This window comes from Aulostomus chinensis, chromosome 15 (genome assembly GCF_037954235.1).
Source record: "Aulostomus chinensis isolate RoL2024-O1b breed Wild chromosome 15, RoL_Achi_v1.0, whole genome shotgun sequence".
NCBI classification, from domain to species: Eukaryota; Metazoa; Chordata; class Actinopteri; order Syngnathiformes; family Aulostomidae; genus Aulostomus; species Aulostomus chinensis.
This window is the reverse complement of record NC_141334.1, coordinates 16,042,945-16,063,262: the sequence shown is the minus strand read 5'-3', so window position 1 is coordinate 16,063,262 and position 20,318 is coordinate 16,042,945. Positions and strand designations below refer to the sequence as shown.

General features: G+C 41.2%; 1 protein-coding gene across 4 annotated transcripts in view; it reads right to left on the bottom strand.

Annotated features, from left to right (window-relative positions):
- Positions 1-736: 736 nt before the first annotated feature.
- The window catches only part of LOC147248934 (seizure protein 6 homolog), an 86,231-nt gene continuing 66,649 nt past the window's right edge, over positions 737-20,318 (bottom strand). The window contains exons 5-18 of one of the 4 annotated variants that reach the window (XM_086226983.1): positions 17,835-18,020; positions 16,568-16,736; positions 15,851-16,017; positions 14,660-14,854; positions 13,819-13,957; positions 5,944-6,140; positions 5,187-5,381; positions 4,433-4,624; positions 3,568-3,762; positions 3,432-3,470; positions 3,236-3,344; positions 3,060-3,156; positions 2,270-2,344; positions 737-1,161 (exon numbers count right to left, since the gene is read on the bottom strand). In XM_086226983.1, the coding sequence (XP_086083109.1) occupies positions 2,318-2,344; positions 3,060-3,156; positions 3,236-3,344; positions 3,432-3,470; positions 3,568-3,762; positions 4,433-4,624; positions 5,187-5,381; positions 5,944-6,140; positions 13,819-13,957; positions 14,660-14,854; positions 15,851-16,017; positions 16,568-16,736; positions 17,835-18,020 (1,907 nt within the window). In that variant the 3' untranslated portion in view covers positions 737-1,161; positions 2,270-2,317. Of the gene's footprint in view, positions 3,157-3,235; positions 3,345-3,431; positions 3,471-3,567; positions 3,763-4,432; positions 4,625-5,186; positions 5,382-5,943; positions 6,141-13,818; positions 13,958-14,659; positions 14,855-15,850; positions 16,018-16,567; positions 16,737-17,834; positions 18,021-20,318 lie in introns of all 4 variants that reach the window. The other 3 variants (XR_015119531.1, XM_086226982.1, XM_086226981.1) reach the window with 3 other exon arrangements.

Genomic DNA, 20,318 nt, shown 5'->3' with positions numbered 1-20,318 from the left:
AGGTCCATCCAAGATGATCTCAAGTCAATGACAACAGAACCACGTTAATCTAAATGTTGAATGGGTGAGGAATATAGGAGCAACTAGTGTGTACAATGAAGGGTGGTTTTTAGATATTTTCATTTATTCGTTGTGACAAAAAAAAGAACATTCCTCAAAATATATATTGATTAAAACAATAAATAAGCAAATACTTTTATTTTAAACATGTTTTTATTAATAATCAGGATTATTTGGAGGTGATTCGGTTTCCTGGGTTGATTGTTTCAGCGTCGACGCTGAAAGAAATACACAAAAATGATATGGAACCGATTAACAAATCCAACACAAACAGACGCACTTCAACAATGTGACCCTCTGAAATGAACCTCATAAGGATCTATTTTGTTGCACAAGTTTAGGAATTCTTGGATTTGCAACTCGGGAATCAGCCCACATCAGTTCAACAAGGAAACATTGAGTTCTGTGATCAGGTTTCCCAAGTTGTTATCTCAGGTCTGCTGAGGTGCACATTTTGGAATATACACAAATTGATTTTGAACATTACAATGTGACGTATGAATGACGTCAATAAACAGAGAAATCCTCTAAAGCTGTGTTCAGATGGAGCTGCACACCAGCTAATAGGAGAAATATCCTTCACCATTTGCAGATAGAAACTCTCTGTCAGAACACATCGGACAAGACAGTTAATTCCAGATTCCCTTTCGGGTTATAGTAAGTCATGAGGCACTCATGTTGGACAGGCATTTTATTTACAAAGAGCAGACCCATACACACAAACAAAATACAGTCATGGTGGCTAATTGTCAAAGGAAATCGGTGGATGATGGGAAATTGTGTCTAACAGGTCTCATCAAAGTACTTTCCCATTACCTCTGGCGCAGGGCATCAAAAACAACTAAAAAACATGTAATCACCAACGGCCATCAGCAATTTACTTTATAAAAATATCACCATGGTGATCCACAGATTCCCAGATTGGACCGTGGAAAGACATATATACAATTATCTGCACAAAGGGAAATGGAACAGAATGATTATGGAACAAAAAAGGGGGTAACAGATGAGCAGTGCAGAAGAGGGTCCCAAAAGGCAAAGCTTGAGCAATTCTTGCTTTAAGGTCTCTAAACAGACACCTCTTAATCTTTTTCATTTGTCCTGTAAAGACCAGACACAGAAATCAGTTACGAGAGAATCACAACGATAAGAGGGTTCATATCTGAAATAAATATTTCAAATGTAGATTATAGTAACTTCTGGTACAAAAAAAAAAAGAAGAAATAAATGTGCAGTGCAAGCAAATATATTTTTAATCTTCGACTGAAAGCGATTTGGACGGACAAATCATAATGAACTGCAGATGTGAAAGTTCACATTGCAGCTACAATCATTTCAAATAAATAACAGCAAAAACAAAAAATAGTGACATCACAATTAATATTAGTGGATATGTTGATTCATTACTGTTAATTGTCACCGCCAATAAAAGAACAACACAAAAATTGTTGATGACTCACTACCAAAAAAAAAAAAACCTTGATCAGGACCAGTATCATACGTACAGTAGCAGCGTCATCAGTTTGGTTAGTAGTAAATGGAGCACAATGTGTATTTTAACCGCAGAAGTATAAATACCTAAGGTGTAGTAATATGTCAATAAAGTATTTCTTCTGGCACATGCCAGATTAAAAACAGAAGAACTTCACGTAAGAACTTGTTCTTGATCATATAATCTGTGTTTTTACTAGGAAGCCTCAATTATTTCATGAATATTGTTTGATTTTGATAAGTTGCTGGTGCGGATCCAACATTAGCATGCTGCTACTTTTTGTTCATAAAATACAATTTTGAAAATGAACAGTTTATATTTGATGGATATATTTTGACTGATTGTTCCAGCATGTATAATTGTTATGGTACCATTTCAGTGCAAAATAGTCAACTTTACTGATATCTGCAGATGTCAGTGTTTTTAAAGAACTATTGAACTGTTCTGGTAGAGTGATTTAATTCTGAATTGTGTTTTGCAGCCCTCTGTCAAAAACTGATGCCCGCTTTTGAACTTAGAACCAACAAATGTGACTTTTTTCTCAGAAGTTCCCACCGATATTGTTTTCAAACCCTCCCAGTGGTTCAGTATAGGAACATGAAACACAAAAATACAGTTTTAAGACATCAAATGTCAGACGTTAGGCAGGTTTAGGGAGGTAGTCAAACGTGTGTGTCTGAAGCCTCATCGGGTGGTCAGCATCAGAGCAGAGCTCACCTCAGAGTTGTTCTGTAGCGCAGCCAAAAATGAACGTACTGACAGGGGCTAGTATCTAGAGTGACTCTGCCAGTGCTGAAGAGGAAAAGATGAGATGGTGCTCTGGTCATAATTCAGATCAATGAAAAGAACAATGAGAAGGCTAACAGAGGCCTACATGTAGCTTTGTAGTGGTTAGCTGTAAATTAACTCAGGAAGATGAAAGACATCCCAAAATGCGAAGTAGTTTATAGGCAGTTAAGATACAATTTACCCACCTGTATCATCAACACAGACAGAGTGCAGTTTGATGCTAAAATCACACCTTTGGTAGACATACACATACGATCCATTTCCAGTAAAAGAATAATACATAGACATCCCAAACCACACAAAAGTCAATAATCATTCAGGGTATGATTATAAACTGCATTGAGTGCAGAGCAGTGAAGACATGTATGCACCTGGTGTGATTGCAGCAGGCAACATGATACAGTTATTATGCTGTGAACAAGATGACATGGAACACTCTCATCTAGTCTGAAGTATGGATATGGAAGGATGTCCCACAAGCAAAATGACACCCCCCCCCCCCCAACCGTGAAGTCAAGGAAATGGTCTTGTTTTTTTTAAGCTCAGACTGTTAGTCCTTTGCTTACTGCAGAGTGGCGTGGTGATGAAAGATGAGGTGGTGAATGATGCCCTCTGCTGGTGATTCATGAGATGATGACAGCCAGATGGTGAAGGATCAGGACAGCACACTGGTGTTCTGGGAATCCACATCTTGCATGCTCATGACGTCTGTACTTACACCGCTATCGTATATGGGGTTGTCGAAGGCCGACTCTTCCGTCATGTTGTCGTACGGAGGCAAAGACGCTGGCATTCCGATAGACTTCCCTTGGAGTCTGAGTAGAGAGACAGGATGTCATGTAAAGGCTTGACTGCCTGCAACAGTCACGCAGAAAGTTGTAACTCGCTACTTACTTTGCAAAGTACACATAAATCCCAAGGACAATCACCAAGATGATTGCAGTAGGAATAATAACTGCAAGGGCGATGTTGGTTCCCTCCATGCTGTAATCCATATTAACAACTACAAAGCCAGAAGACAAAACAGCACTTACATAAAATATGCAAAACAATATACCCAGATACTGCAGTATCTTTCATCGTAACTCACCATCCAACCTGCGCTCATTCACATGTTGACTTGAGGATGCTACCAAGAGACAATTACAGTTTAGCCCCAGTCGTTCAACAACACACTGCATACAGTGCAAATAAGACTACACAAACATCGACATAGAGTGAAGTACCTCTACAGGCAGGGGGAGTGCTATTCCACTGTGACGGGTGTCCTGGGATGCAGTAGATGGTGGCTCCACCCTGCAGCTCATAGCCTGAGCGGCAGGAGAACATCAGGGTCTCTCCAGCTTGATAAAAGGCCTTTTCAGAGCTCTGCACACTGGTGGAAGCAGCGCCGGGATTCCTGCAGGGCTCGTACTTTTCAGCTGAGAGGCAGGGCAATATGTTGCATCATGTACTTTTCAGTAATAGAGCCACTCGCACATATAATCACACCTTAACAGTCATATTTTTTCTTCTTTTGACACATTGTGTGTCTATTCTTGCGCTATGATAAACATAAGTGCCTCAGTATGTGTGTGAATGAATTAATATGCGTGAAAGTATACTCACAGTATGTATGAATGTGTATTTAGCACATTTTCTCGTGTTCGGTATTACTGTTTCCGGTGAATATTTTATTTACTGTAACAGATTGCTGCAGAATAGAGCTTTTGGAACCATTAACAGGTTTTCTGAGGTAGTAAACACCTTTGTGATTCCTGGCAGTGAAATTTAGGGGGGGGGTTGTTAAAATTTACAGGGGCGGGGGACTATGTGGAAGTCCCGTAACACTAGTTTAATGTCTTAAACGTGTTACATGACTATGACAATTGAAAAAAAAGAGGCTATTTCTTTTAAAGAGGAAACTCAACATAAAGTTAGTGATTAAAAAAAATTCATTCAGGCTAACAAAACTGGAAAATCCTTTATAAGATTTAAGTTTAAGTTTAATGCTCTCAATCACAAAAGTGGCGATCAACTTTGTAAGTATTAACGTAAAACACATGTAGATTTTCCTGTAAATGCACAAATGTATTAATAAGTCTGACTTACGAACACACTTGGGCAGCCTCTCGCTCCACTTGGGTGTGGCTGAATCTCGGTTGTAGCAGGTGAGGAGGCTGCTGCCCGACAGGATGTAACCTTTATTACAGATAAACTGGACGGACGAACCGACGGTGAAGCGGCTCCCTGTGATCACCTTCCGGCTGTGCTCCACACTCCCGGGGTCCTGACAGGTCATCACTAGGACGTTACAAAAAAGAAAAGAAAAGAAAAAAACCAATATGGGAGAATTCATAAATACAGCTCAGACCTGAGTAAATGGAACACAGGACGATGGAGGGCTTTCACGACTGGACAACAGAGGACAAGAACTACTTTTACACAGAGGTGTTTGTTTTGATGTTTTTTTAAGTGACCACAGATGCATGTAATTCCTTTCTTCATGCCACTGTGATGGGATCTAGACTCATTTGCTTGTGATATCAATTCGCCTCATGATATCGAAACACTTTTGTCTTGATAATGTGAATGAGATAACATAAGAAAACAGAAGCTAAATACAAAAGTTACTTGTGAAATGAAGATGAAATGTTCTTGCTTTCTCAAGGGTGCAATGAAATCTGTCTGTTATATGAAAAAAAAAAATTTATCACAAGATAATGACAGTAAAAAGTACTAACAAATGTAGCCGTTCTTGGCTTCTGTAATCAGAAGGGTCATTATTCCTCTTGGTAAAAATATATCTCATTGTTTTTACACCATCTAAATTTTTCTCTCTCCAGGTGACGGAAATGTTTCTCACCTTCCTGACATCTCGGCACGTCACCGCTCCAAGTGAGATCCCACTGGCACATGAGGATCTCAGAGCCCACCAGCTCGAACCCGGGGTAGCACTGGTAGGTGATGACTGTGCCGTGGATCAGGTCAGGGTGGGATGTGCTCTTCCAGCCGTTGGTGATTTCTGGAAGCTCGGAACAAGTGTCGTTCCTTGGTACTTCTGTTGGACGTGATGCAGTTGAAGGGGGGGTGGAGAGAGAGAGAGAGAGAGAGAGTGGGGGGGTAGGAGACGAGGAAATTAGAAAAGACAGATACCAGCTGTACTGTGTGATTCACATTAGATGTTCATTGTTTCCAAGTGGAGACGTGATGGGGTTCGTGCAACAGCTTCCTGTGCAGGGAACGTGGCTGCTCTTTGTCTCCTAAATAGCAGTGATTTGGGAGGGAAAATGTAAATAGAGGCTTGTGATGTTTGCTGGGAGGAAGTCAGCATGTGGCTGGCACCAGTCAATCTCCCTTCTTGCAGCACACATGGCCAAGAAAACAAAGCACTGGGCCAAGCCAGCTGATGCTGAATTGTAGCCTATTATTGTGTTTATCAAATCCTGCACACCTGGGATGAGAAGCAAGAAGATAGGGAGACAGAGGCACAGCAAGAAAAACAGAAGAAACAAAAGGAACAAATAGACTGTTCGTCATGTTACATTGGTATGAGCAGCATTTTGTATTCTGGACTCAGTCTGACGCTGCAGCTCGGTTTGATTCTAAAACCAGAGTCTTACCGAAGAAGTGGACCACAAAGCCGTTGTTGTAGCCGTAGATGTTGGTGGCAGGGTCCGACTGAAACTGAATGGTGACATCCGCCATGGATGTGTAGAGCTTGAAGTGAGGCCGTTTGCCGCTGTATTGGCCGAGGATGTTAGCTGACAGGTCATCGCCGTCATAGAAGGTCAAGAGGTCATTTTTACCCACGTGGAGGCTACGGGATGAAAATGAAATGTAACGGTTACACTCGTATCTATGCAAGTTAGCAAGTTACACAGATTAACATGTAGCTGTGTGTTTTGAGCCTTGGAGTGACTGGTATGATTTGATGAAAGCAAGAGCAGACGACATAAGGGATTCTCAACAGTAAGAGGAACATTTCTGTCCATACTTGATGGATCTAATGTGAAGTAAATACTAAATAATTCAGGATGAATATCTCTGCGCTCCAACATCGATCTCATGAATATGTACTAAAGATTATCTGCAGATATATGAACATAATATACAGAGGACGAGTCAGTTTACTTGGAGACACACACGTACAAAATCCTAAAAAACATCATTCGGGATTCCAGAAAAAAATAACGACTGGAACTGTAAAGGAAATATACAGAAAATAATGAATATGTTACCTAGAATATTGTAATGTTAATATAAAATTGACTAGACGCCAGGCCAGTTTGACAGAATGCATTAACCTTTTCCATTTGGAGATTCATATATCCTCGACCTATTTATAAAGCGTCATTAAAGCTTGACATTTATGCGCACACAGGGGATGCAGAATGGTGAGGCCACACAAGTTGCCTGCTGATGTAATAAGCGGGGGAAGTTAGATATATGTGATCGAAGGTGTGGGTGTTAAGATTGTTGTGTCTGTGCGATTATTTATTTATTATTTTGTCGATGTTGGATAAATCAATAACGACATCCGTGTTTTGGTTGCGATGAATAACCTGTCGCCTGCTTCTTCGCCGCCATTTAAAAGGCTGATCAAGCTCACAAACTGTTACAAGGAAAGCAGTTTCCCCTTTATGGGTAACAATCTGCCATGCCCGTGAAATGAAAACAGAAAACAAAAAAACAAAAACCTTAGAGACGTAAAGCGCGTCAGACACACTGGACAAGAATAAGACGTCATGGTCGGGTTCTGTTGTCAAGTAATGACAACAATTCAGGTCCGTCAGTCCTCTCCCTCTTGTTTGTCTCCGTCCTCACCCTCCAACCCCTCTTCTCTCTCGGTGGTTACTGGTTGCCACTGGGCAAGGAGGTCCTGGACCTCACTCATCCTTGTGTAGAGTTTGTTCCCCTCGTGTTACGTGGGTTTACCAGCACCAGAACTCACTGACTCTACCTTTTCATCGCCTGGACCTTTCCGGAACATTTGCTATTCTAAATGAAGCTACCAAAGTATAGGTGTAGTCTTCATCAGTGAGTAGGAAGTCAGAGCAAAACAAAATGCAGTACCATTGTTGGGAACCCGTAAGTACTAAAGAGTACTGACAACTGAGAGTAAATCTGGGTGGGATATTAAAGTATACGTTACAGAAAAGAGTGAGATCATGTGACGTCACACCTGCAACATAGTCAGGGCAACACAGAGCAAGACAAGTGTGGTTACACCTCTCAGACATACAGACAACGACACACACAGCAGTAATTGTGATGAGATAAACACAGTTTAACCTGAGGACACACCCGGTCGTACCCAAAATATAAGAGCTCATGAGTATTGTGTATTTGATACAGCAGTCTGAATGTTAGCAGTCTGGAAATTGAGAAATTCTAACAACTTTTAGGTTGTTTTTTTGTTTGTTTTTGTTTTGTAAATTCTCTTAATAACTATCAGGTCCATCAGGTTTGACCATTAGCCCTGCCATTTGAATATGCTCAGACAAAGTGAATTATAACGTGTAATTTCACCTCCTCCCAGAATAAAGCAAAGCAATGGCGGAGCTGCAGTATGTGTGACTGTTTTAACCTGAGTCATTTTACACCTCCTCCTCTTCCTCACATCATCCCCCGCATATCACAGTTACTCATCTCCTTCCACACTTATTAGAAGCAAACCACGGTTCAAATTAACACCCACGTTAAGAACAAATGTACGGATGCACTCGTTCTCATCTATTTGTGACATCTAAGACATCCTACACTATTATTAGACCGAAATGTAAACGGCGGCTGACCTTTCAGCTAAGCGTAAGTGAATGTGAATCGATAATTTCAGTAATTAGATTACATTCATGGACTGGAAGCTTAAAGCATATCCAGGTGACAACAACATAACAATGCCAGAATGATTCTGCTTGTGCTGCTGCTGCTGCTGCTGCTGCTGCTGCTGAAATCTGGATGGTTCCAGCCTCTCCTGAACAACAGAAATAATAGATGCCAGCTGCATGAATGAGAGTGATATGCAGGGCTGAGCTCAGAAGCTATAGGGACAATTTACACTTCCCATATTCTTTAACAACCAGCGGCTGTGAATAGAGGTGCCCAGAATGCCAGATGCCAATCCTTTTCTGTTTTTTCATACTGTCATGACAACACTTCATGCTCATATAAAACTCCAATGGAACATCCAAAGTTAAGATATTTGTAGTTTGAAAACTCCCACAGATATGGATTTTTATTAGTAACAAAGTAGCATTGAGACTGGAGCAACCCCCCCCCCCCCCCCCCCTCACAGAGTCCTCCAGAGGCTGACTTTATTCAGTCAGGTCACTGTTAAACAGGGGTGTTCATCAATGGAGTCCACAGAGGGAAACTGCAGCCAAATTGTTTGCATCTGTCTCTATCTACTCATCTCTCACTTCAATTCTATTCCAGCTCCTCACCGCCCATGTCAACAGCACTGTTCACCTTATTATTGCAATGTTTCACCTTATCTCCTCCCAAAGGTCTCACTACATTCACATCACCCAGGAAGGAGTTGTGGATCTTCCACTCGGCCATCTTACTGTGTGATTAACTGCGGCTTTTTCTTTCTTTCTTTTTTTTATCAAACTTGCCTGTTTCTTCTCTATTTTATTCCCTTTGTATTTTCACATATCTTAAATTTCACTCTTGGGAGTGTTATTTTGTGTCATGAATTTTCACAAAAATGACAAACCCTCAGTGAGACTGCTGCTGATATTCATCTGCCTCTGATAAATAGGTGAATCTGCTCTCATACCCTCACGCATGCAGGTATTTTTCTTAACCCGGCCGAGCCTTTCACTTTTCCATTGTGAGCAGAAGGGTTTCTACTCTGTCTTTTTTTTTTTTTTTTTTTGGATGATTTTTCCATGTTCGATGGATAAACACAGCAAACCAACATTTGCAGACAGCAGTATAGAGGGCAGCGTCAAAATTTCAGTGGGTGCTATTTTCTTTATCTTCTACTTTGTTTTTGTTTTTTTGCTAGAGTCTATTTTCCAAACTCAATGCCAAATAAAAACTGCTAGAACACAAATGAGTTGATGTTGTTGTTGTTGGCAGGGATGATAAAAAGTCCCACAAGTTTCTAGGCTGGGTTTTGATAAGCCAGAGCCAATAAATACTGGTGTCCACTGCAGATCAAACCTGTTCCAGCTACAGATAAAAGCCAGATGTTAGCAGGTGTGAGTAGATTTTATGGCCAAGGGGGAAGGAGGCTAAACCATCCTATCCTACCAAAATATATTTTGGCTGTGCCGCAATCCACACTAATATCTCCTCATTGTCTTCAAACACACTTTGACATACAACCCACCGTTTATAATCAGCTTTAAAAGAAAAGGGCAGGGGCAAGAAGTTCAATCTGATGCTTGATGAGATGCCAACAAAGCAACTGCTCCTAGAAATATCTGATTCCTAGTCGGGCAGACATTAGTAAATCATACACTTCCTCTTACTTGACCCATGGTAACCTTTCTTTCTGTCTGGCTTCGTAAATAGTCTCCCTAGTCACTCTAACTCAGAAAAAAAAAGAATTGCTGCAGTCAACCTTGGTTTTGAATTTTCCCAATGGCTCCATCTATTCGCTCCTCTCTCTGCTTGAATTACATTCAAAACCTGGGTGACAACACAGAGGAATGCAAAGAGGGAAGTGCCTTTGGTCCAGACTTGCACAGCAGCACTCAATGGTGAGACTCCACAGGCCACTCAACTGCCCTCTCTGCTGCAACCTGGCAATCACTCCACCCAAATGTCACTCCGCCCTTTAATGGTTTTCTCTCCGGTCAAGAAAATTTGCCATTTTTTTGTTGCTTCTACAGAAATACTTCACATCCTATCATCTGTGTCACTTTCTTTAAAATCTAGAGTCACATTTGTTGTCGGATTAAACATTTAAATTAGTGTTTAAAACGATGTCGGCGTTCCAATTAATAACACAAATTGGAAAATAAAACTCTAAAAAAGAAATTGCTGTGTCAAACGGATTCGTCTCAACAACCCTCCACCACGTTTGGTGAACTTTGGCTGGGTAATTTTTCATCGTACTGCTGAAGACAGCAAGACACCAGCGAAAACACGACCTTCTCAGCTGTGACTGTGATAACTGAAGATGATACGATCTGGGCTTCCGTTGGGTATCTGTACATTTCCACCAGTCTGAAAAGGACTGACGCTTCTGTGCAGATGAGGAAACAAAGCTGTGTTTTGAACAAGTCACTTCACATAACTTGACCTTTCAAGTTTAAAAAAAAAAAAACAGCGACTTGAATAATACTTTCTGTGTGAAATGCACAAGAGTTAAAGTTCTATATCCTCACATGTATTCATTTGACAACTGGTGAAGTCCAAAGGAAAAAACAAAAAAAACAGCCAGGCCCTTTGAAGGTTCCAGATGGCATGTGATGCCAAGAGTCTCCACAAGAGGACTCTATAAACACACTTCAGTCAAAACAACACTATCTCTCTCCATGTTGTACTGCTTCTAAAACACACATGTAAGACACTACCTCGCTGTATAAGACAGGTGGGGATATCAGCTGTAACCTCTTATCTGCTGCTCTTGCTTGAGCCTGTGCTCTGTGCTAATTAGCCAAGAGCCAGCCCTCCTGTTTGGCCTAAATTAATTAATCAGTCCTCATTATGCACACTGCTCCTCTGTAATTGCCAGCACCAGCACCAGTGATGAATGATAACACAGAAAACATTCTCATTAACGTGGAAAAGTGTGTACCCACCCTTATAATGAGACAGCACTCATCCACAAGAGCCTTTGTCACGTCAACATGCATGACAAACAAACACGCTTTCAGACAATGTTTACAGAGCCTTCAGGAATGTTGAGCGAGGCGTACGCCGGTGGGGGCGGGGGCGGGGGGGGTTAGTTCTGCAGGGATCAGATGAGCTGCACGTTCCTTCTGCCATGAAGTCCATGCATGAGCAACCTTGAGAGAGCTGGCCAGACCACCATTAATTTACAGCGAGCTGCCTCTTGTGGCTTACGTTGAAGCGCCGTTAGGCTGGTGCAGTTTCTAAAAGAGAACTCTGAATGAAAATCAGTTTACCTCCAATCAAACTTGTTTACTTCTACTCGAAGAAAAAAAAATTCCCCTCTGATCTTCTTTCCCTAGGTGCACTAGTTGACTTTGAACATCAGACATTAATCACGGAGTCTAAATCTCCAACTAAAGAAGGGGGAAGCAAGCAGGGTCACACAAACCCCTGTGTGCTATCTGTGTGTTATTGGTATCTTTTGATGGTATTACTCTCTTTTGATCTGCACTTCATATTTGATTTATCAGAATCATCAGGAGGCATAGAAACTGAACCCACACAAAAACCTGACCTGTTGACTCGATGCCACACTACAGCCCACTGAGCTGTAAGGGAAAAAAAAATGTTTCTATCCTCTTTTTAGAAATGTCTTTTGATGCAACAACACAACATTCAAGAACAAAACTGAAGAAATTCGGACCATTTTTTTAAAGATGTTCATTAGCTCTACCTACATTACCCCTAGCTGGATTGTTGGCGTGGGTATCTGAAAAACGAGAACTAGCCTCCGCCACGTGTGCCCTGCCCTTTGTCCACCCCAAAATGTTCAGGTCATCCTTGCATCCCAGGGGACGTTTGTGTGAAATTCCAAGAATAGGACACCACAAAAAAGGGATGGATTGATGGATTTGGATGCAACTTGATGGAAAAATTTGATAACACATTGAGTAACAAGTGATTTTGAACTTTTGAGTTGATCTGGATCAGATTCTAGATCCTGATTCCTGAAAGCGTTGGCAGGAAACAGCTACTGACGTGTCAATAGCTGTTTCCTGCTAACGCTTTCAGGAATATACCTATATATATCTATATATCTATATATCTATATCTATATCTATATAGATATAGATATTTCAAAACAGTATTGAAGTCATTTGGGATGTCAAGTCGATTCATCTTAGATACTTTGCAATGTCTGTGCAACTGACGAAGTAGAACAAAAAAATACTCCTAAACAGAAAAATAGAGAAGTAGAGTATTAATTCTTTGGATTCCCTGGAATGGTGTTTCAGTTTCACCGAGTCTGACAACTGATATGAAACAAATTACAAAAATTACACAGAATTAGAAATGCATGACTGGTGAAGGAAACTTATAAATGAGGGTTGCAAACAAATAACTACAAAGTCCAACAATATCCTCTGTTTGAGATTATCAGTGACTATTTTTCTGGACCGCAGGCAGTATTCCTGCTAGTTTAATTTAACCTCTCAGCATCCTCGTGTGTGCAAGCGCTTCAGGCAATAACACCAACCGCTTAGGTCATTGTTGTTGTATTTCCTCTCCCTCGTCCTCCTTATGATGCACATTCATGACAACAGAGTTGGAATCAATTAATAGGACAAATCCATATTTGTTCAAAAGAGGAAGAAGATGATTCCCACAAGCACATTTTGGTTTTAACAGGGATGTGGAGAATAAAGAAAATGTGACATTTGAAAGACAATGAACAAAGAACAATATCTTAGATAAGGAACCGGGTGTGTGTCCCTATTTGACCGCTGCTTCTGCATCAGAAGTTAAAGGTTCTAATGTTTGCACTGCTTAAAAATATACTCAGTTGTTCAATTTTGGATCGGAGGAAGATGGAAATCTTATTGTGAAGATAAAGGAAGTGTTGCATGACACTGAAGGTTGTCAATTACACTACCTACAATACATTCTTGCTTTAATGCGGCTCCAAACAAGGTTAGGTACTGTATTTAGCTGTGATGGTGACAGTTAGCGTACACACTCAAAAATAGGGATAGCAGATGTAATCAGTTCTGTACTCATGGCAACCCTTTTGAAAATGCACAATATTTGTATTTTAGAGGACTTCTGACAAATAGAAAGAGTGCCTTTAAGACTTAATGAGGGTTCATAAGTACCCAAGCATTCGTACCCTGTCAGGTGCACACTGGCACCCGTGTTGTAGAGTGTGTAAGGGACAAGGCGTGTCTCCAGGAGGAGACTTTTGGGGGTGAAGGAGAAACAGCATGCATCTGTATTTGTTTGTGTGCGTGTCTGTGTTGACATCTTGGTGCATGTGTGTTGAATTACAGTAGAGACGGCTGGATAAGTGGCTCAGGGTAGTTCACTGCCAGAGCGTATTCATTTCAAAGCCAGCTCTGAGACACACACCAGGGAAGTGGGAGTAGGGAGGCTTACTGGCTAATCTGGTCAGAGAGTGAGCTGGAAGCAACACAGAATGCTTAATGTAGAGGATGAAAAAAAATCTAATTAGTGACTGCAACCACAGAAACATTTTCCCATGTGCCTGTCGTAGTGTGTCTATGTGAGTAAGACGGTGGATTAGAAAAATCAAGAGGAAGAAACCGAAAGTGTTAGTGTGTGGAGAGGCGGCGTTTAACATCACCGTGTCAATCTGACCTCTTCTCTGTGTGATTTCAGCCGTACACCTGGGCGCAGTGACTTACACTTGGATATCAAGCATGATCCTCTTGTCCTCTTCCACATGAATGCCCCAGATGCAGTCCTGCCCCTTGTCATAGGCCTCGGGCCAATTAGGAGACAACACCACACCAGCAGAGTCCGTGATCTCGCCGCTACACACAGCTACAATACAAAGAAACCTCAGATTGGGGAATAAACACACACATTATGTTTGATTCTGGCAACTCAAAAAGCAAAATATGCCATTTAATACAATGATGCGGATGTTGTAACATGAACCCCCTCATGGTAAAGATAAATAGCAGCTGAAATTGAAAGCGCAGGCTCCTTGTAAAATCGCATATTACCACCAAACCATGTGACCATGACCCAGAGGAGAAGAAATTAAATTTTCTCATGTCTAGCTTTTTAGCAGGCTTTTCAGTTTAGCCGTTGAGCAAAAAGGCAATGCAACCAAGGAAGGCAGGCGTGAGGTCATGAGTGGGAAGACAGTGAGAGAGAAGGAAAGGAAGTGTTCAGCAGGCTATGGCTCACAGTCTGTGTTAAATTTATGTCCCTAATCCTTGGCGCTTCTAAAATCTCTTCTTCAAGTAAACGTATCAAAGTGAATCATTTTTACAATTAAGAGGAAAAGTATCAAGGATCAGCAGCTGAGGATGATAAAGAATATTTAACTGTCTGCGCTACCTATATTTGAATCTAAAAAAAAGTCTTCACAAGATGCTGAAATGATCAAACGCAAAAGTAAACCCCAAAGTCATTAGGTCAGTTATATCTGACTCTTCTACGGTGGATGCACATTCAAAAACAGAAAAGAGAAGAAGAAAAGATACCATTTAATGTGAATTAAAGTAGTTGACTCACCCCTACAGGCTGGCTCGGTCTCATTCCACTGTGTGATTTCTGCATCCACACACTCAATCACCACGGAGCCTTGCTCCAGCGTGTAGCCGGGGTCACATGAGAATTCAACCACTGCACCCACACTGTAGGTGGAGTCACTGCTGCTGAAATTGCCGTACTTCACAAATGGCTCATAGCACTTTCCTTTTGCAAAAGCTGAGAAAAGACACACACACACACACACACACACACATACACATACACACACACACACAGCATCAGATGTACATTCTCTTGTATTGGGTACACCTGCATACACTTAATGCACCATAACCCTCCTTCAGGAAGATTATGTTTAGTTTTTATTGAATGTTTTAAAGAGAAGTGTTGATTTATTTTAATGGAGGCTGCGATCTTTTGTACTGTTGAACTGATTGCACTGAGAGGTGTTCCCGCTAATTAGTCAGTATTACATTGCATTAGATGTGTGCTCTGTTCACACCAATTTAAAAGCATATTTTCACCTTGGCTTTACTCGCGGGAATTTGGTTGCAGGATCATTTAGGTTTATTCACCCTTGAGTATGAGAATCCATGAGGATTCTCTTCCAGAACAGAGAAGCAGCTGCTGTTGACTTCCATTCATGAAGAATTTAGATGTTAAATCCTAAAATCTGTGGTCATTTGCCATGATGATTTTCGAGGTGTTGCCACTCACCACTTGAAATGTAACACTCTGGATAGCAGGAGAGTGTTTGATGAACATTCTGATAAGTCACTTTTAATGTTTGTAACGATCAAGCCAATGCATATACACTTGTCTTTGAACTGCCTACACACACAACAGACAATCTCACGAGTAAGCAAAAGATCTTAGGTGGCCCTCTACGCCCTTCAAAGAATCTTTTTCAGCATCTCCTTTCTAGAAGGAGGTACAGATCAGCGGTAGGCAGGAGTAAACACCTTAACATACAACACTAAACTCACAAAAATCTGCATAAATATATCATTACAGAGTAATCCACTCCATATATTCCTTTTTTCCACCGTCTGGCATCGTATCTTTTATGTTACATTACTTTTGTATGTGATGTGCAAGAATTTGTGTAGAAATAACGAGGAAAACTTCAAACTTACTCGAGAATAGCTTAATTTAATGGGTAAAAATTTGCATCGCATTTGGTTTGAAAGCTGCATTACAGTGTAAACCTACATTCATATCTGACAGCTGCACCGGTGGAGGTCAGTGTCCCATCTGTGGTGAACTCTATAAAAAGATACCGTCCGGTACTCAGCACACCTTCGTTGGGCAAATACTCCACCTCGTAGGAGTCGTACACAGGAGGAGAGTCGATGTTGTTGCCATCCTTAATCAGCAGCCTAAAAGCACACAAGAGAGGGGAGATTAAAAGTGATGCGAGTTAGCCTTGAGAGGTTGGAGATGCATAAAAAATGAGGTAGAAGTGATCTGAGAGTGGCTCACTCTTCCAAAGGTGGCTGTAATAACTTTGTGATAACATTCTCTGCCACTTGGTAATGAGGTGAATGGCCATGTGAGATGATAGCCTTGTGGATCAGTGGTTACTGAAGAAAAATGTAATGTGGTTTCCTGCCTCCCTCTACCCTCCTCAAATTCATTCACATGATCGAGCACTGTCGAAGGATTAAAATGATAAAAAGGTGCTTTCAAATTCATCTGTCTCTCACACTAAAATGTTTGCTTATTTACGGCCTTTTGAAGGTTCAAAAGCTCTATCTTCAGGCGCAGCGTTATTCAGAAAACAAGTTTAAAGCTTAGTGTCATCTGTTTGCCGCAGGCAAATAAATTCACATGTCCTGTGCACTCCATGCATGTATTAGAATGTGTGTGAGTGTGTGTGTGTGTGTGTTTGTGTGTGTGTGTGTGTGTGTGTTTGTGTGTGTTCCCCACCTGTCATCATCCTCTGCCAGAGCGACCTTCTCAAAGTGAATGTGTAGCCGGTGGTCTTCAGGGGCCTCCAGGACCCAGTGGCACGTCAGATTGTTGCTGTAGTTGCCAGGAAATCCAGGAGAGACAATACGGCCATAGGTGGCATTTTTTATCATTCCACCACAGGATGCTACATAAGGCATGAGAGAAAAACAGAGGAAGAACAAGTGAAGAGTTAGAGGGGGATGACGAAACAGAAATAACTTCAAGAGGTTTTGGAGAGAAGTCCCTGTATGAGAGTAGATTGCATCAGTGTCCAGTGGACTGTGGCTGGTCTACATTAAGCAGCTCACCTGGGTCTACAAGTGTGTGACTGTGTGTGATGGACTTGTAAAGTGAACAGCAAAGTATGAGCTATCTTTTCAGAGCAGCTGCACGCAGGCACAGAGCGAGGCTGGAAACTGGCAGACGAGCTTTCACCGGCAGGAGAAGGATAGTCATGCAGCCCGGTTCTAATTAAGGCAGCCAGGTCCAATGGCCTTGTTTCGTCCACCCCCAGAGAATAGCTCCCTGCGCTGCTAATCACTAGCAAACACACTCATTTGGCCTTGGAGTGTAACTAATCAACACAGTGGGAAAGGACAGAGTGAAAGCTTTCATGAATCAAGAAATACCTGTTTTCTACAGAAATATCCATCCATCCATTTTCTATACCGCTTACCAGTTAAGGTTCATAGGGGTGGGGGGCTATCCCTGCTGACACTGGGTGAGAGGCAGGGTTCACCCTGGATGGGTCACCAGTCCATTGCAGGGCCATCAGGAGCAATTAGGGGCTCAGTATCTTGCTCAAGGATACTTGGACATGGTCACCGGGGGAAGTGAGGATCAAACCAGCAACCGTTCGGTTGATTGCTGGCCACTCTACCTCTGAGCCATGCTGCCCCCTCACTACAGAAATATTCCTTGTGATTAATTAAAATAATTCCTGAATTTCCTTTTTAACAATTTGCTGTATAGAAATATAACTTATAACATATTTCCTGTAAAACATTTGACTAAGTACAATATATATACAGCAGCTACTTGGACCGCTAGAACAGGAGTTAAACGAGTTTAAAATGAAAATTCAAATGAATCAACAAGGAAACATCATAATCAACCTGAAGGTATAAGGAGACCTACAAAACTTCCTCTGCATAGTTATATTTTGACCTGTTTTGTTGCTGCGGTTCAGTGAAGGGCTACTTCATCCTCTAGTGCTAATGAGTTTCCAGACAAAGGCCCTCACCCACACACTGGGGCTCCTTTCCGCTCCAGTATGGTGTGGTCGCATTACGACAGGTGAGCATTTTAGGACCTTTCAACCTGTAGCCTGTGAAACAGTGGAAGTAGGCTTCTCCTCCAGCGTAGAGGTGCGTCACAGAAACCTCTCCCCCGGCAGGCTCTTTGGGGAATGCACAGGTCAGCACAAAGGCTGGTGAGACAGAGAGAGAGAGAGAGAGAGAGGGAGAGAGGGAGAGCAAGGAAGCTAGTTTAATTTATCACAGTATACATAATGTGATGTTTCTGGCTCATGTAAGGTGCTGAAAAGGTTGAGTTAATGTAATGCTAGAAAAATGTATTCAATGTATTGGACCTTTTTTTAGACTGTCGTCAAACATTTGCTGTAAGAATTTAGATCTTTTTTTCCCCGTCTGCACAGTTATTTTCAACTGTTGTTGAGTCCAGACTTCACCAACATGTCTGCATGGGTAACAACATAGGAGGCAGTAACGACACATGTTGCTAACATGGATTTCCGACACAGAAACAGCAAAATGGAGGCCTTGATGACAGCAGTTGGTGAGCAGAACATTAGTCTGAGAGACCCAGTAAGACCTTATTTTAGCAGTACCGAAGAATAATGGGTTGGCAATGATACGAAAGCTACTTTGACATCTGACTGGAATGAGACTGCAAACAACCTGTGAATGTAGTTTGGATGAGATTTGAAAAAGTACAATTTCTTGATTTCTTTTTTTTCTTCAGTTCGGGCTGTGTCAAATCCATCTGGAGCTTGTGACCCTCTTTGACGTAGGAGAGATAAGGTTATAAGCCACTTTTAACACTTAATTCATGGTTTGTGCCCAAGATGTCACGTTGTAGCGAAAAACAATGCAAATAATAGTTTGTTGTCTGTCTGTTTTGGAGAGGGCAAATGCTTGCATGCATGAGGCATTTGAGTACACGTGTGATGAAACACAGCAGACCACTTTGGTGCCACTGAATTTTTGAACGCATCAAATTATTCTTTCAAGGTCCCATGAGGTTTCAGTAAAAATGACAAACATTTCAGGACATTTAATATTTTTGGACTCAATCTTTTATTTAACTATGCATAATTAAGTCTTGGAAATATATCTCTTTCTGTCCATAAATAAAGCTGCCAGTAACGTTCCACAACATAATCTTCATCCTGCATTGTGTCTAACCCCCTGCTGCTTTGTTGCACGGTTGACCATGTTGTCTCTCTGGCGTTCCATCGCCTGTCATACATTTAAATGGGATTAAAACGACTTGCTTTGCCGTCGCTTGTGCAAAGAAATTCCGTGTCTCACATCCACACACAGCTGGATAAATGCTGCAATGTCACTCTTTTCATTGCAGTTTATCAGCAAATACAAAAAACAAAAAAAACAAAAAACAGTAATTAACATCGTCGAGTGATAAAAACCTGGATGAATGGAAAGGCTGCTGATAGCCGGAGATCATAGCGCTCCTGTAATGTGACAGCTAGAAGAGGAATTGCATGTGTAGTGATCGTCGAAGAGCTCAATGATCAATGTCCCTGTACTTGCTTTGCATTGTTCTGTCTGTCCTTATTTTTAAATAAATGGTGTAGGATAAGATGAAGTTCACATGGATAATGGAGTGAGCTCACCAAGTCTGTAATGGAAGCTATTAAACAACCTTCTCCTCCTGCCTAATAAGCACACTGTTCTACCTCATTAGTGAGGGCATTTTAATGACTAAACTCAAACTTTCAAACTTCTGGAAATGTGGGAAGAGAACATAATTGGAGCCACAATAGCTTGTGTTATAATAATTGTTGTTATTGTGCAATATAACAAAAAAAAAAAACCCAAAAAACAAAAACCACACACTTATAAGCTGCGACTTTGCTCAAACTTTGTAAGTTGTGTGTCGTGTTTCAGCGTAATTGAGTGTCTAAATTCTAAATAGGAGCTAATAGAAGGAGAAAACAACAAAGACACGGGCATATTGAAAGACCTGTCTGCACCAGAATTACATTTGCCGTCTTAAAAGCAATTATGATAATATTCAGGCACAGGGCATGTAGTGTAAACACCTTAATCTACTTATGTTAATGCGATTAATGTTATTTGGTATTTACAGAATTACAACTACTGTGATTTTCAGCTGCATAGCTGAAAGGTTGTTTGGTGTGAGCCATGGCTAGACTTATTTTTAATGCTGTTTTACGTTTGGATTTTGTTGCTTGATTCTCATCAGATTAATGAATTAATTGAAGAAAATAAATACAAATCGTGCAATTAAAATGGCAACTTTTGAGTTCAACAGCGTAATTGGAAGTCATTTCACAGCGGGGTTACTTTTCAGGTTGTCTGCAAACTGCAACATGTGTTACTAGGTTTTGACATAGTTGCATTAAGAAAGGATTTATCTAATGAGCATGTGTAGGAGGGGAAAGCTTGACAGCAGAGGTTCACACATGTAAAGACTTCAATAACTCCGGCTTATGAAGTCTTTG